At 52.8% G+C, this 16,502-nt stretch overlaps 1 protein-coding gene across 7 annotated transcripts in view; it reads right to left on the bottom strand.

Moving 5' to 3' along the window:
- camkk1a (calcium/calmodulin-dependent protein kinase kinase 1, alpha a) overlaps window positions 1-16,502 on the bottom strand; it is a 329,689-nt gene that overhangs the window by 121,680 nt on the left and 191,507 nt on the right. The window contains exon 1 of one of the 7 annotated variants that reach the window (XM_072469149.1): window positions 16,025-16,167. The exons of the other annotated variants lie outside the window; for them this stretch is intronic. Within the exon in view, the coding sequence (XP_072325250.1) occupies window positions 16,025-16,057 (33 nt within the window). The 5' untranslated portion in view covers window positions 16,058-16,167. Of the gene's footprint in view, window positions 1-16,024; window positions 16,168-16,502 lie in introns of those variants that run through there. 7 annotated transcript variants of the gene reach the window in all.

Raw genomic sequence — 16,502 nt, 5'->3', positions numbered from 1 at the left:
GGGCGCTACAAGATGTCGTAGTTATAGGTGGAGAGTTCAATTCTCCACCGTAAAATCTTGTCATTCTTAACCTTGCCCCGCTGCGTGTTATTAAACATGAAGGCAACTGACCGTTGGTCTGTGAGGAGAGTGAATCGCCTGCCAGCCAGGTAATGCCTCCAGTGTCGCACAGCTTCCACAATGGCTTGTGCCTCCTTCTCGACGGAGGAGTGTCGAATCTCGGAGGCATGGAGGGTACGGGAAAAAAAGGCGACTGGCCTCCCTGCCTGGTTGAGGGTAGCGGCCAGGGCAAAGTCAGACGCATCGCTCTCCACCTGGAATGGAAGGGATTCATCCACAGCATGCATCGTGGCCTTGGCAATGTCGTCTCTAATGCGGTTGAAAGCCAAGCGGGCCTCAGCCGTCAGGGGAAAAATAGTGGACTTAATGAGTGGGCAGGCCTTGTCCGCGTAGTTGGGGACCCACTTGGCATAATACGAGAAAAACCCCAGGCATCGTTTCAGGGTTTGGGGGCAGTGGGGAAGGGGAGCTGGAGAAGGGGGCTCATGCGGTTGGGGTCGGGCCCTAGGACACCGTTTTCCATGACATAGCCGAGGATGGCTAGCCGGGTTGTGCGGAAAACGCATTTCTCCTTATTATAGGTTAAATTAAGGAGCCGGGCGGTGCGGAGAAATTTGTCTAAGTTCGCATCATGGTCCTGCAGGTCATGGCCGCAGATGGTGACATTATCCAAGTACGGGAACGTGGCCCGCAGCCCGTACTGGTCCACCATTCGGTCCATTGTTCGTTGGAAGACCGAAACCCCTTTGGTGACGCCGAAGAGGACCCTGAGGAAATGGAAGAGGCGGCCATCTGCCTCGAAGGCCGTATACTGGCGGTCTTCCGGCCAGATAGGGAGCTGGTGGTAGACTTCAAGTCTACCGTAGAGAAGACACAATACTGCGCAATCTGATTGACCATATCAAATATGCGTGGGAGGGGGTATGCATCGAGCTGCGTGTACCGGTTGATTGTCTGACTGTAGTCGACTACCATCCGGTTCCTTTCCCCGGTCCGGACGACCACCACTTGCGTTCTCCAGGGGCTGTTGCTGGCCTCGATGATCCCTTCCTCCAGGAGCCGCTGAATCTCTGACCTGATGAAGGCCCTGTCCTGAGCACTGTACCGTCTGCTCTGGGTGGCGACGGGCTTACAGTCTGGGGTGAGGTTCGCGAACAGTGAGGGAGGGGCAACCTTCAGGGTTGCGAGGCTGCAGATCCTGAGAGGGGGCAGGGGTCACCCGAATTTTAGTGTTAGGCTTCTGAGGTTGCACTGGAAATCTAACCCGAGCAGGAGGGGAGCGCAGAGATGAGGAAAGACGTAGAGCTTAAAGTTAGTGTACTCTAACATGTATACCTTGTATTGACAGGTTTGCGATGCAAGACCCCCGGATCTGTACGGAGTGCGAACCGGACGCGAGGGATATAGTCTGCGAGACGGGGAGGACCTGGAGGCCGCAGCGCCTTACCATATCCGGGTGGACAAAACTATCTGTGCTCCCGGAGTCGAAGAGGCAGGACGCCTCCTGCCCGTTGCGTTTGACAGCCATCATCGAATTTCGCAGATGGTAAGGCCGGGACTGGTCGAGCTGGACCGAGCTGAGGTAATGCGAAGGACTATCTGTGGCAGCAGCGAGTTCACAAAATGACGGCATCGACGATGTCGGCCAAGATGGCGGCGCCTACTGGTCGCAAGTGGTGGGCTGCGTCGGCGATGATGACCAAGATGGCGTCCTCCACGGGTCGCACGCGGCGGATGACGCGTGGGAAGGGGGCGGTCCCGGCAGGCACGATGCCACGTTGTGGGGTCTGTGAGCCTCAGGCTGACCGGCTTTTGATTTTGGGGCTTTAGAGTGGCTCAGACATACCTTCGCAAAATGACCTTTCTTGCCCACTCATTACACACATCGCTGCGTGCTGGGCAGCGCTGTCAGGGATACTGGCCCTGCCTGCAGAAATAACAGCAAGGTCCTCCGGAGCTGGCCGGCAGCCGTGCGGCGCAGGAGTGAGGTACGCCTGGGTCAGATGGTGGCTTCGCCTCTGACGTCCCTGAGGATGCCGCGTGGTCGGACGTGAAGGCCTCAAGGCTCTGGAAAGCCACTTCTAATGAGGTCGCCAGCTTCACTGTCGCCTCGAGGTCGAGAGCCCCTTTCTTGAGGAGGCGCTGCCGGACATAGCTGGACCGGACTCCAGCCACATAAGTGTCCTGAATCATTAGCTCCGAATGCAGAGACCGCCCGGCAGTAACAACTGAGGGCGAGTACCCTCAACTCACGAAGATACTCCGCGAGCGACTCACCCTGGCGCTGGCGCCACGCGGTGAGGAGGTGTCGGGCGAGGACCTCGTTTACTGGCCTCACAAACTGTTCCTTGAGTTCACCTACAGCCTTCGTATACGAGTCCGCATCTCAGATTAACTGGAAGATCCGGTGGCTCACCCGGGCGTTGAGGAGACGTTGCTTGAGTGCCGGGGAAACGGCAGCAGGCGAGGATTCGAGGTAGGCCTCGAAGCAGCTGAGCCAATGCTCAAAGATAGCCGGCGCTTCAGCGGTCTGGTGGTATGTATTAGGGGTAATACGGTACACCACGTGTCGACAGGTGGAGGGATGCCAGGTCCTGATAGGATCTGCCACCTACTGGACTCCACCCAGAAATGCCGGTATAAGAACCCAGTTTTCCCTCCATTTCCCTCAGCAGCTGCATTCTGTAACCACGCGCTGGGGATAAAGTTCTGCTTAATAAAGCCTTCAATTGACATTACCTCAACCTGCCTTGCGTCATATTGACGGTGCTACAATTTATTAAGCAGAATTTAAATTGAAGAAAACGACGTGGGAACATGGAGCTCCGAATCACCCCGGAGTGCCTGCGCATCGCACCCCAAGCAGCTAACTCGGCCTCTATCTTCAAACACTGGATGGCATGCTTTGAGGGCGACCTCCGAACGGCCCCCGGCACACCGACTGATGAACAAAAGAATCAGGTCCTCTATTCCAGGGGGAGTCCTGACGTCTACTCCCTTATCAAGGACGAGGACGGTTTCACCGGTGCCATCGCCGCGCTGAAGGATATCTACATCCGGCCCGCCAACCAGGTTTTTGCTCGCTACCAGCTCGCCACACGACGGCAATTTCCGGGGGAATCGCTGGACGAATTTTATAACGCCCTGCAGATCCTGCAACTGCCCGGCGGTAACAGCAAGTGAACACACAGAACTCCTGGTCCGCGATGCGTATGTGGCAGGTTTGGCCTCTTCCCAGATCCGCCAGAGGCTTCTGGAGAAAGAATCTCTGGGACTTACAGAAGCTCGGGCCCTGGCGGCATCCCTCGATGTGGCCTCGCGTAACGCCCGCGCCTACGCCCCCGACCGCACTACAGCCCCTTGGGCTCTGTGGACCCCCGCTGCGGTCGACTCTCCGACACCCCCCCCCCCACCCCTGCAAACCTGCGCAGCCAAAACACCAGACCAACCGGGGGGGCCCCGCTGCTATTTTTGCGGCCAGCTGAAACACCCTCGGCAGCGCTGTCCGGCCCGCGCGGCTACCTGCAAAAGCTGCGGGAAGAAGGGCCACTACAAGACGGTGTGCAAGTCCCGCGGGGTCGCCGCTATCTCCGGGGAAGAAACGGGACCACAGCCCCCCCAGCGATCCACGTGTGACCAATGGACGCCGCCATTTTGGACCCCGGACGCCACGAGGGAGAGATGGGCGCCGCCATTTTGTCCACCACCGACCGCGCTCGATCCGTGGACGCCGCCATCTTGGCTGAAGGAGCTCGACACAGACGGCCACATACTGCCTGATTATGATGCTCAACTTCAGCAACCACGTCTGGCTTCGACGACCCTCGACCAGTCGCGACCCCGGACGCTCCAGACTGCAACCACTACAGTCCTAGTGAATGGCTACGAGACGCCGTATCTTATCGACTCTGGGAGCACGGAGAGCTTCATTCATCCGGACACGGTAAGGCGCTGTTCCCTCGTAATTCGGCCAAGCACCCAGGAAATTTTCCTGGCGGCGGGATCCCACTCCGTTCAGATCACGGGGTTCTGCATCGATAACCTAACGGTGCAGGGGAGGGAGTTCCGAAATTACCGGCTGTATGTCCTCCCCCATCTCTGTGTGCCCACACTCCTAGGATTGGACTTCCAATGCAACCTCCAGAGTTTAACATTTAAATTTGGCGGCCCTATACCCCCACTGACTGTCTGCGGCCTCGCGACCCTCAAGGTTGAACCGCCTTCCTTGTTTGCGAACCTCACCCCGGATTCTAAACCGGTCGCCACAAGGAGCAGACGGTACAGCGCCCAAGACCGAGCATTTATGCGGTCCGAAGTCCAGAGGCTGCTGAAGGAAGGCATCATCCAGGCTAGCAACAGTCCCTGGAGAGCCCAGGTGGTAGTTGTTAAGACCGGGGAGAAACAGAGGATGGTCATCGACTATAGTCAGACCATCAACAGGTACACTCAGCTAGATGCGTACCCTCTCCCCCGCATATCCGACATGGTCAATCGGATTGCACAGTACAAGGTCTTTTCCACCGTGGACCTCAAGTCCGCCTACCACCAGCTCCCCATCCGTCCCGGTGACTGCAACCGGCCTTCGAAGCAGACGGGCGGTTATACCACTTTTTAAGGGTTCCATTCAGCGTCACGAACGGAGTCTCGGTCTTCCAACGGGAGATGGACCGAATGGTTGACCAGCACGGTTTACGGGCCATGTTCCCGTATCTCGACAACGTCACCATCTGCGGCCACGACCAGCAGGACCACGACGCCAATCTCCAAAAATTCCTCCAGACCGCTCACGCCCTGAACCTCACTTACAACAAAGAAAAATGCGTTTTCCGCACCGATCGTCTAGCCATCCTGGGCGACATAGTGCGTAATGGAGTGATAGGCCCTGACCCTGAACGCATGCGCCTCCTCATGGAGTTCCCTCTCCCCCACTGTGCCAAAGCCCTGAAACGCTGCCTGGGCTTCTTTTCTTATTACGCCCAGTGGGTACCCCAGTACGCAGACAAGGCCCGTGCACTAATCCAGTCCACTACTTTTCCCCTGACGACAGAGGCATGCCAGGCCTTTAGCTGCATCAAAACGGATATCGCAAAGGCCACGATGCGCGCCAGCGACGAGTCCCTCCCCTTCCAGGTCGAGAGCGACGCATCGGATGTAGCTCTGGCGGCCACCCTCACCCAAGCAGGCAGACCCTTGGCCTTCTTCTCCCGAACCCTCCACGCTTCAGAAATCCGCCACTCCTCAGTGGAAAAGGAGGCACAAGCAATAGTGGAAGCTGTGCGACACTGGAGGCATTACCTGGCCGGTAGGAGATTCACTCTCTTCACTGACCAACGGTCGGTTGCCTTCATGTTCGATAATGCACAGCGGGGCAAGATCAAGAACGACAAGATCTTGCGGTGGAGGATCGAACTCTCCACCATCAATTATGAGATCTTGTATTGTCCCGGAAAGCTGAACGAGCCATCCGATGCCCTATCTCGCGGCACATGTGCCAATGTACAAGTGGACCGTCTACAAGCCCTCCACGAGGACCTCTGCCACCCAGGGGTCACTTGTTTCTACCACTTCCTTAAGGCCCGCAACCTCCCTTACTCCGTCGAGGACGTCCGAACAGTCACCTGAAACTGCCAGATCTGCGCTGAGTGCAAACCGCACTTTTTCAGGCCAGATAGAGCGCACCTGTTTAAGGCCTCTCGACCCTTTGAACGCCTCCGTTTGGATTTCAAAGGCCCCCTCCCCTCCACCGATCGCAACGCGTACTTCCTGAACGTCGTTGACGAATACTCCCGTTTCCCTTTCGCCATCCACTGCCCCGACATGACAGCGTCCACAGTCATTAAAGCCCTCGGTACCATTTTTACACTGTTCGGTTTCCCCGACTATATCCATAGCGACAGGGGGTCCTCCTTTATGAGTGACGAACTGTGTCAATTCCTGCTCAGCAGGGGCATAGCCTCGAGCAGGACGACCAGTTACAACCCCCGGGGGAACGGGCAGGTAGAAAGGGAGAATGGAAAGGTCTGGAAGGCCGTCCTGCTGGCCCTCCGGTCTAGGAGCCTCCCAATTTCCCGCTGGCAGGAAGCCTTCCCGGATGCCCTTCACTCTATCCGGTCCCTGCTGTGCACCACCACGAATCAAACGCCTCATGAGCGCCTCCTCCTCTTTCCTAGGAAGTCCTCCTCTGGAATGCCACTTCCAACCTGGCTAGCAGCTCCGGGATCCATTCTGCTCCGGAAACATGTGCGGGCGCACAAGTCAGATCCGTTGGTGGAACGGGTGCATCTCCTTCACGCCAACCCGCAATACGCCTATGTGGAGTACCCCGATGGCCGACAGGACACGGTCTCCCTGCGAGATCTGGCGCCCGCCGGAGCTACCCACACCCCCGCAACGCCAATCACCACCTCCTCACTCTCGCCGGTTCATCCCGCAGGCACCCCCTTCCCGCGGGGTTCGGTTCGCCTCCCAGACCCGCCCAGGAGTAAGGACACAGGGGACAGCGCTACACTCCCAGAGCCAACGGGACTCGAGCCAGCACCATCACCACCACTCCCGAGATGATCGGAAAGGACGACCAGGGCGCCCATCCAGCTCATTGAATCACTTTAACTCTCAACGTTTTCAGTTATTGTGTCTTGTTATAGTTATGGCATCATGCTGACCCTGTTTGGCCCGTTGGCCCAGTTTTCAGTTATTGTGTCTTGTTATAGTTATGGCATCATGCTGACCCTGTTTGGCCCGTTGGCCCAGTTTTCAGTTATTGTGTCTTGTTATAGTTATGGCATCATGCCGACCCTGTTTGGCCCGTTGGCCCAGTTGAAGCGATAATTTTGTGTTTTGTTCAAAGTTACGGCACAGTACCAACTCTGTAAACCCCTACCACCATGCGAACCACCATCCCGCCGGGTTTTTTTTCAACAAGGGGTGAATGTGGTGGTATGTATTAGGGGTAATACGGTACACCACGTGTCGACAGGCTATTGGTGGAGGGATGCCAGGTCCTGATAGGATCTGCCACCTACTGGACTCCACCCAGAAATGCCAGTATAAGAACCCAGTTTTCCCTCCATTTCCCTCAGCAGCTGCATTCTGTAACCACGCTGCTGGGGATAAAGTTCTGCTTAATAAAGCCTTCAATTGACATTACTTCAACCTGCCTCGCGTCATATTGACGGTGCTACAAGCGGCCTGCGGGTCCAGTTCAAGACGTTCAGGTTTGAGGGCAGCATCCATTATCAAAATTTTAGCTTATTAAATTGATAGACATCAATTCAGAAGCAGTGAGCCGATGCTTTAATAAGCTAAATATGTGCCGACCTGTAGCTCCTCCCGCACTGCAGGGCTGACCCAGGTCAACAGGCTTTATACCTCCACAGCTGGGCGGAGCCACAGGCGGGGCCAACAGCAGCACCAATAATAACATTCCAACAGTACAACAGCAACAACCAATAACAGAACAGCAATAACAATAAGTATACACAACAGTGGAGATAACAATACTAATAGAACAGTCGAACATATAAACAACAGCCTTGCGTAGCCATACGTGGCTCACCAGGTGACTGTGCAGAGTTTGCATTTTCTCTCCGCTTCTGCATGGGTTTCCTCCGGGTGCTCCGGTTTCCTCCCACAGTCAAAAGATATGCAGATTGGCCATGTTAAAATTGCTCCTTAGTGTCCAAAGATGTGTAGGTTAGGAGGGGTTATGGGGTTACAGGGATAGGGTGGGCTTAGGGTTGGTGCAGACCTGATGGGCGAGTGACCTCCTTCAACACTACAGGAATTCTATGGTTTCTTCACTGTCGCTGGAAATCCTGGAACTCCGTCCCCAACATCACTGTGGGTGTACCTACATTGCAGTGGTTCAAGAAGACAGCTCAGCACCATCTTCGCAGGACAATTCGGAATGGGCAATAAATGCTGGCCTAGTCGGCGTCACACCAATCCCAAAACTGAATGAACAAAATGTAAGATGTTAACACAGTTGGGAAGAGCCTGAGAACCAGGGTTGGTTTGAGGGCAGAGCCTGCAGTTCCATGGCTTTTTCACTATTTGCTATCAGGATGAGGATGCCACTGAATGTCTCCAATGGCCTGTGAGACCCCCACCCCCCCAAACCGGGTGCTGTTACAACTGGTCCACGTTTGTGTGGACCAGTGCTAAACGGCGCCCCAGCGAGGCCCTGCAGGCCCGTCCGGTGAATCCTGGGCCCTGGGAGAATCTGGCCAACACATATTTAAATGAGCCTAATTACTCATTTAAGCATGCATATCTGGATCTCGCCAGGAAGGGATCCAGATTGCGAAGTCTCACCAGGTTCAATTGAATCTCGCGAGACGTCTCAAGCGTTGCGAATCTCGTGAGAGGCCTCTCATGAGATTCAAAGGCCTCGTTGCGACACCAAGTCAGGCGCGACGAGGCTGTTAAATCGGGCCCCATCATTTTACTACCGATTGAGAGTAGACTGATTAGCCGGGTTGGATTTGTCCTGTTTTTTTGTGTAGAGGACATATTGGGCAATTTTCCACATTGTCGGGTAGATGCCAGTGTACAGGAACAACTTGGTTAGGGGTGCAGCCAGTATTGGAGCACAAATCTTCAGTATAATTGCCAGTATTCTACCAGGGTCCGTAGCCTTTGCAGTATCCAGTTCCTGCAGCCGTTTCTTGATACCACATGGGGTGAATCGAATTGGCTGAAGACTGACATCTGTGATAATTGGAACTGGCCTGAATTGAAATTCCATTTTGAGGTCACAAGAACACCTTGGTTCAGTACCAGTCATTTCCTAGGTTTTACTGGGAGGGTTTTCCTTCTCTCTCATCTTTTCCTTGGCCTTTCCTCCGTCTCATTATTTTTTTCCCCTCCTTTTGTTTATTCATTTTTCTTTTATTTGACTGAAGAGAGCGGTCTGACCATCTGAATGGTACTTCCTTGTCATTTGCTTTTGATATTTCTCCCCTGCCCCATTCTCCTCTTACTCTTTATCCTTCAGTCCTGATGAAGGACCCATCAACTGCTCCCTCACTCCACAGATGCTTCTGACCTGCTGCAAAATCCTAGTTTGTGTTTTTATAGGAGTGCTCAGTGTGCGGCACGGCAGCACAGTGGTTAGCTCTGATGCTTCACAGTGCCAGGGTCCCAGGTTCGATTCCCGGCTTGGGTCACTGTTAGTGCGGAGTCTGCATGGTCTCCCCGTGTCTGCGTGGGTTTCCTCCGGGTGCTACGGTTTCCTCCCACAAGTCCCGAAAGACATGCTTGTTAGGTGATTTGGACATTCTGAATTCTCCCTCTGTGTACCCGAACAGGCGCTGGAATGTGGTGACTAGGGGCTTTTCACAGTAACGTCATTACAGTGTGAATGTAAGACTATTTGTGACAAGAAAGATTATTATAGTAGGAACAGCCTGTTCCTTCATTCCATTATCAATTTGCTCAGCTTTGTTCCACGTTGAGAATAGATTGTGTGGGAAACCGTTCATGCAAAGGTTAGTCTGTTAAACAGAGCAGACTGATTCAGTGAACAATTCGGGCTGTCACATAGATACTGTTGTTCATAAAAGTACACCTAGAAATTCCTCTAAACAATGCACCCTTTGTCGTGTAAGTGTGATCCAAGTTGTTCACACAATGCTGAGGAACATGAGGCCATTCAGACTCTTGCGTCTGATGCACCATTCACTCAGATCCTGACTCATCGGATACTCAGCTACATTTGTTCTTCATCCTTTGATTCCCTTACCCAGCATAAAAATCTATCGATCTCATTTCAATTGGACCCCAGACTCTGTTTTGTATTCTAACATAGCAGTTCTGATGTTACGACTTGAGCAATTCCCAATTTTATCTGCTACATTTAACGAGGTGCATTTTCAACTTGCAATCCATGGAAACTTTACGTGCCCCTCTTCAGAGCCCACCAGAACTCCCACACAAAGCCCCCCGACCCCTCAATCTCCACCCTCCCATCTCTCCCAACTTCCACCTCCATCATAAAATTCATAAAGGAAGAGGTTTATTTGCCATTGATAAGTAAATCATATCACAACATACGGCACTTAAATTAAACTGATCCAGAGGTTTTATGGATTTGTTCGGTGTTACAGTCAGTTTTAACACAGTCCATGTTTGGTTGGAGCTCCTGCTCACAGTTCTTCAAGGACCCCTGCATTAATCTACCCCTGGGTAATGCTGTAATATGTCTTTAAGGAATAACAGCATGACATCATTAAAAGGGAAGTGTGTCATGTGATCCAGTCTTATTTTTACTTTAGCCTGGGAACAGAACACAGCTCTGCTGTTGCTATCTTCAAGCTTTCTATCCAGGTATATCTGTTCCCATGTGCCTCGCAATTGGTGCATTTATCGCCATAACAGCATGGCAGGTAAGAGAGCGGCCATGTTCTCTTGTGTGTTTTGGATGCCATTTTTAAATCTTCAGGGGCTTCATAGTGTCCATAAAAAACTGGTACTGACTAAGGAACCTTGGTGAGACTATAAAAGGTGCTTTGCTACAGAGGATGCAGAACCATCTTCATCTCTCAACTTCTGACTGTCATTTTATCCAATTTTTACTGTGTCCACTTGCACTACTCCATTGGCAGCTGCCTGCCCCGACTCTTTTTCACTTTTGGTATCAGTCCCTATCAACATATTTCGAGACCTGTTAACTGTTCTTGTTCAGATTAAGAAGGCCTGAAAGGTGAGCAAACTCTCCAGTTGTTGTGACAAAGCAAATCTAAATGTAATTCTATATCATAGAATCTACAGTGCAGAAGGAGGCCATTTGGCCCACCGAGTCTGCACCGGCCCTTGGAAAGATCACCTCACTTAAGCCCACATCTCCACCCTATTCCCGTAACCACATAACCCAGTGACCCCACCCAACCTTTTTGGACACTAAGATCAATTTATCATGGCCAATCCACCTAACCTGCACAAAACCGGAGCACCCGGAGGAAACCCACGCAGACACTTGAGCGCACAGACTCCGCACAGACAATGACCCAAGCCGGGAATCGAACCTTGGACCCTTGAGCTGTGAAGCAACTGTGCTAACCACGGTGCAACCGTGCTGCCTTTCAGCTGGCCTTCGAAAATTCCCGAGTAATCTTTTGCACAAATGCATCATCAGCCCTTCGATCTTTTATAAAAAATTATTTTTCTAACAATAATATGAAATGTAAGTAGTTATTTTGAATAAAAGGGTTTTCTTAGCTATTGCACAAACTAACACCTCTTTTTGTTAGGAGACAGTAGTAGTTCAGTGGTAGTAGTCTCATCTCTGACATTGTGTCAGAAGGTTGGGAGTTCAAGTATGGTCATGGACTCTTTTGCATCAAGGAGAGATGGCTGATAAAGACCTTGGTTTAAAATCACAACCAAAGACAGATCTAGCAAGGAGGTTATGTTGGAGCTGTACAGAACATTGGTTATGCCACAGCTGGAATTCTGGGTGCAGTTCTGGTCGCTTCACTATAGGAAGGAGATGATTGCACTGGAGGGGTACAGAGGAGATTCACCAGGATTTTGCCTGGGATGGAGCTATAAGGACAGACTTGGACTGTTTCCTTTCGAGCAGAGAAGGTATATAAGATTCTGAGGGTAAATAGGAAGCAGCTGTTCCCCTTGGTTGAGGGATCAATCACAAGGGGGCATAGTTTTAGGGTGAGGGGCAGGAGATTCCAAGGGGATTTGAGAAGACCGTCATAATATACACCAGTATATCATGGTGCAGACACTGTCGTAATATACACCAGTATATCATGGTGCAGACACACACTGATGGACACACAGTGGGACCAATCAACATACACAACACCGCAGCCAATCACCAGTGAGAGCACACGCACTATAAAGACAGGGGGCATCAGAGTTCCCGCTCATTCGAGTAGCAGCTAGCTAGGAGCACAGAGCTCACAACCTGCAACACAGACATTCACCATGTGCTGAGTGCATCAGCTGGTTAGGACAAGGCAAAGGTCTTTAGTTAAAGCTTGTATCGTATTTACCCACAGTTCAAGTATGGTTAAATAGTTAACCTTTTAATAAAATAGTGTTGCACTACTTCAATTGTTGGTGACCTGTATGTGATCCAGAACACCCAACACATCGAAGACATTCTTTCACTCACAAAATGGTGATGAGAAACTGGAATGCACTGTTTGGGAAGAGAGCGGAGGCTGGAAACCTTACAACCTTTAAAAAGCACTTGAGTGAGCACTTGAAATACTATCACTTTCAAGGATATGGGACAAGTGCTGGTAAGTGGGTTTAACAGGAGATGAGGGGTAGTAATTACAGACTCGATGGGCCTTTTCTGCATTGTACATCTCTATGACTCTGTAATGTGGTTAAGTCTGTAGAATGGCAACACCCCCCCTCTGTCACACGAACACTGACACATACACACACTAAGCCACTCTCTCTCACACAAACACACCCTCACACACCCTCCCTCATTAAAAAAAAGTATCTGGAATGGCCTTGGACTTTGGAGTCAATTGGGTTGATGCACTATCAATCACGACGAGACGAGAGTAGAATGTAATCGAGGCTTTATTACACAGAGATGTGTGGCCTCCTACAGCAGCTTACGAAATGACTGCTGTTCGGAGAGCACACACATTTATGCTCCGCCTCCTGGGCGGAGCCAGCAGGCAGGGATCTATCCCCGTACCTGTAGTACAGGGGCCTTATCGTAATACCCATATATACAATATAATACAACAGTGGGGACTACCACATTCACCCCCTGTTAAAAATGAGTCCAGCGGAGGTGGTGGAAAACTATATACATACAGATTGGTTTTAAAATTACAGAGAAGGTTACAAATTTAGACAATCAGGTGCCATGTTCCGTCATTGAGAGCGCCGCAGTGCTGGTGGCGACTCAGGCGTCGGCTTGGTCTTCGGTGATTCGGGGAGCATGTCGAAATCCTCTTCATCCCCGGGTGGAAGCAAGGAGAGGACGGATTGTCCTGGAGCAGGGGCTGTGGTGGGGTGCGCTGGGGGAGGGGAGGGTGGCACCGGGGGAGGGGGGGTGGGGGGGGACCCAGCTGGTGCCAGATCCCTGAGGGAGACTGTGTCTTGGCGGCCGTCAGGGTACGCTACGTAGGCTTACTGCGGGTTCGCATGGAGTAGCTGTACTCTCTCAACAAACGGGTCCACCTTGTGGAGCCGCACGTGCTTGCAGAGGAGAACGGGTCCTGGAACTGCCAGCCACGTTAGGAGCGAAACCCCGGAGGTGGACTTCCTGGGGAAGGCAAAGAGACGTTCATAGGGGGGTTTCGTTGGTCGCGGTGCACAGGAGCGACCGAATAGAGTGAAGTGCGTCGGGGAGGACCTCCTGCCAGCGGAAGGCCGGGAGATTTCTGGACCGGAGGGTCAGCTGGACTGTCCCATTCTCCCGCTCCACCTGCCCGTTTCCCCTGGGGTTGTAGCTGGTCGTCCTGCTCGAGGCAATGCCCCTGTTGAGCAGGTACTGGCGCAGCTCCTCGCTCATAAATAAGGATCCCCGGTGGACGTAGGCGGGGAAACCGAACAGAGCGAAGATGGTGTTGAGGGCTTTGATGATGGTGGCAGACGTCATATCGGGGTGTGGGACGGCGAAGGGGAATCGGGAATACTCGTCGACCACATTAAGTACGTGTTGCGGTCGGTGGAGGGGAGGGGCCCTTTGAAGTCCATGCTGAGGCGTTCAAAGGGGCGGGTGGCCTTCACCAGGCGCACTCAGTCTGGCCGGTAGAAGTGAGGTTTACACTTCGCGCAGACCTGGCAGTCTCTGGTGACAGCCCTGATTTCCTCGATGGAGTAGGGCAGATTGCGGGCCTTAATGAAGTGGTAAAAGCGGGTGACTCCCAGGTGACAGAGATCGTCGTGCAGGGTCCAGAGTCGGTCCACTTGTGCGCTGGCACGTGTACCTCCGGACAGGACATCGGGGGGCTCGTTGTGCTTACCGGGGCGATACAAAATCTCGTAAATTAAGGTGGAGAGCTCGATCCTCCACCTCAAGATCTTGTCGTTTTTGATCTTGCCCCGCTGTGTGTTGTTAAACATGAAGGCAACCGGCCGTTGGTCAGTGAGGAGAGTGAATCTCCTGCCGGCCAGGTAATGCCTCCAATGTCGCAAAGCTTCCACGATCACTTGGGCCTCCTTTTCGATGGAGGAGTGATGAATTTTGGAGGCATGGAGGGTGCGGGAAGAGAATGCCACAGGCCTGCCTGGTTGAGGGTGGCGGCCAGAGCGACGTCTGATGCATCGCTCTTGACTTGGAAGGGGAGCATCTTGTCGACCGCGTGCATCACGGCCTTGGCGATGTCGGCCTTGATACGGTTGATCTACCCCCGTACCTGTAGTACAGGGGCCTTACCATAATACCCATTTATATACAATATAATACATCAGTGGTGACTACCACAGGGGTATTTTTGAAGTTTAGTCACTTTTGTAATGTAGGGGAAAGCGGCAGCCATTTTGTGCACAGCAAAGTTCTAAAATAATAACAATAAAATGATCATCTTTATTGTCACAAGTAGGTTTACATTAACACTGCAATGAAGTTACTGTGAAAAGGCGCTAGTCGCCACATTAAGGCGCCTGTTCGGGTGCACAGAGGGAGAATTCAGAATGTCCAAATTACCTAACAGCACGTCTTTCGGGCATTGTGGGAGGAAACTGGAGCACCCGGAGGAAATCCACACAGACACGGGGCGAACATGCAGACTGCACACAGACAGTGGCCCAAGCCGGGAATCGAACCTGCAACCCTGGAGCTGTGAAGCAATAGTGCTAACCCGTTGTGCTACCGTGCAACAAGTGGCAGTACGATACAAATCATCTGTTTAGTGATTTTGGTACAGGAATAAATATCAGCCAGACAGAATTCTCTATTATTTTGAATATTTCTGGGAATCTTTGATGTCCGCCCAAGGGCCTTGGTTAGCTTCCCACCTGAAACACAGTGGGCGGAATTCTCCCCCCCCCCCCCCCCATGCCGAGTGGGAGAATCGCCGGGACACCGCACGAGTCCCACCATGCCGCCCCAACGACCACACGCGATTCTCCCACCCCCCCAAACCGGCGCGGCGAGAATCACGGCTGGCCGCTGGGAGAATCACCGTTTGCAACGGGCGAGCGGCGATTCTCCGGCCCGGATGGGCCGAGCGGCCTGCCCAACACGACGGCTTCCCGCCGGCACCGTTCACACCTGGTCGTTGCCGGTGGGAACAGCGCGGGAATGCTATGGGGGCGGCCTGTGGGGGGGGGGGGGGGTCCTGGACCGGGGGCAGCCTCAAAAGGGGTCTACCCGTGATCGGTGCCTACCGATCGGCGGACCGGCCTCTCTGAAGGAGGAGCTCCTTTCCTGCGCCGCCCCGCAAGATCCATCTGACATCTTCTTGTGGGGCAGCATCGGGGAGGACGGCAACTGCGCATGCGCCGGTTGACGTCATTTACGCGGCGCTGGCACGTCATTTACGTGGCGCCGCCTGGCACGCGTAAATGACGCGGCGCCGCTCCTAGCCACCCAGGGGCGGGAGAATAGGGGGCTGGGAGCGGCCCCCGACACCGGAGTGAAACACTCCGGTTTTCACTCCGACGTCGGGACTTAGTCTCCCGATGGGAGAATTGCGCCCAGTACCTCCAACAGCACTCCTTCGGTACTGCACTAAATGGCGTGGTCAAATCTCTAAGAGTGCGACTTGAACCCCTAGCCTTCTAAGAATGGAGGGTAGGGCTGTGGAGCTACAGCTGCTAGCATACAGGCGACAGAGAAACACAAAGTAGGATAGTTGAAGTTACAAAGTTAGCTTGTTTTGGAGCATTCGTTGTGAGAAACAAGGAGCAGCTAAACGTGGGACAGAAAAGCTAAAACTAAAAGGAAATTGATGCAATTTCCGCACTTCAGTGAATAATCATCAATCAGGCAACATCAAAATCAGAATACAGCAATAAGATGTGTTACCTCTGAGAGATTCATTCTGCGTGCGGTAACCATTTAAATCTTCACATTACCAAACGCAAGAAAACGGCACGCTTGGCCAGCACTTCACCGGTTTTCGTTCAGGAATGAGCAGGACCCAAAAATCTCTCGTCTCTGTGTCTTTGGCGAGAATGCGGAGCTCCTGGTACACCCAGGGCCGATCAACACTGAAACTCTGCCTAGTAACAGCTGAGGAACAGTTTGACCGTCAGCGTGAACTCCATCTGCTGTGCTCCGAGTCAGTGTGTGACCGGAGGCACTGATATTGCTGCTGCACAAGGCAACTCGCAGCTTTAAACAGGCCCAACAACCCTTATCAGCTTCCTGTGCAAGAATGGGATTGCTCCATGTAGCACAGTTTGACTGACTGCTGTACGACAGGCGGTACTGGAATTCAGTTAAGATACAATCAATTAAAATGGGCAACGGAATTCTCCGTCGGCAGGATCTTATGGTCCGA

The sequence above is a fragment of the Scyliorhinus torazame genome, chromosome 12, assembly GCF_047496885.1.
Source record: "Scyliorhinus torazame isolate Kashiwa2021f chromosome 12, sScyTor2.1, whole genome shotgun sequence".
Taxonomy (NCBI): domain Eukaryota; kingdom Metazoa; phylum Chordata; class Chondrichthyes; order Carcharhiniformes; family Scyliorhinidae; genus Scyliorhinus; species Scyliorhinus torazame.
Note: the sequence above shows the minus strand (reverse complement) of the source record. Positions and strands in the feature narration are given on the sequence as shown.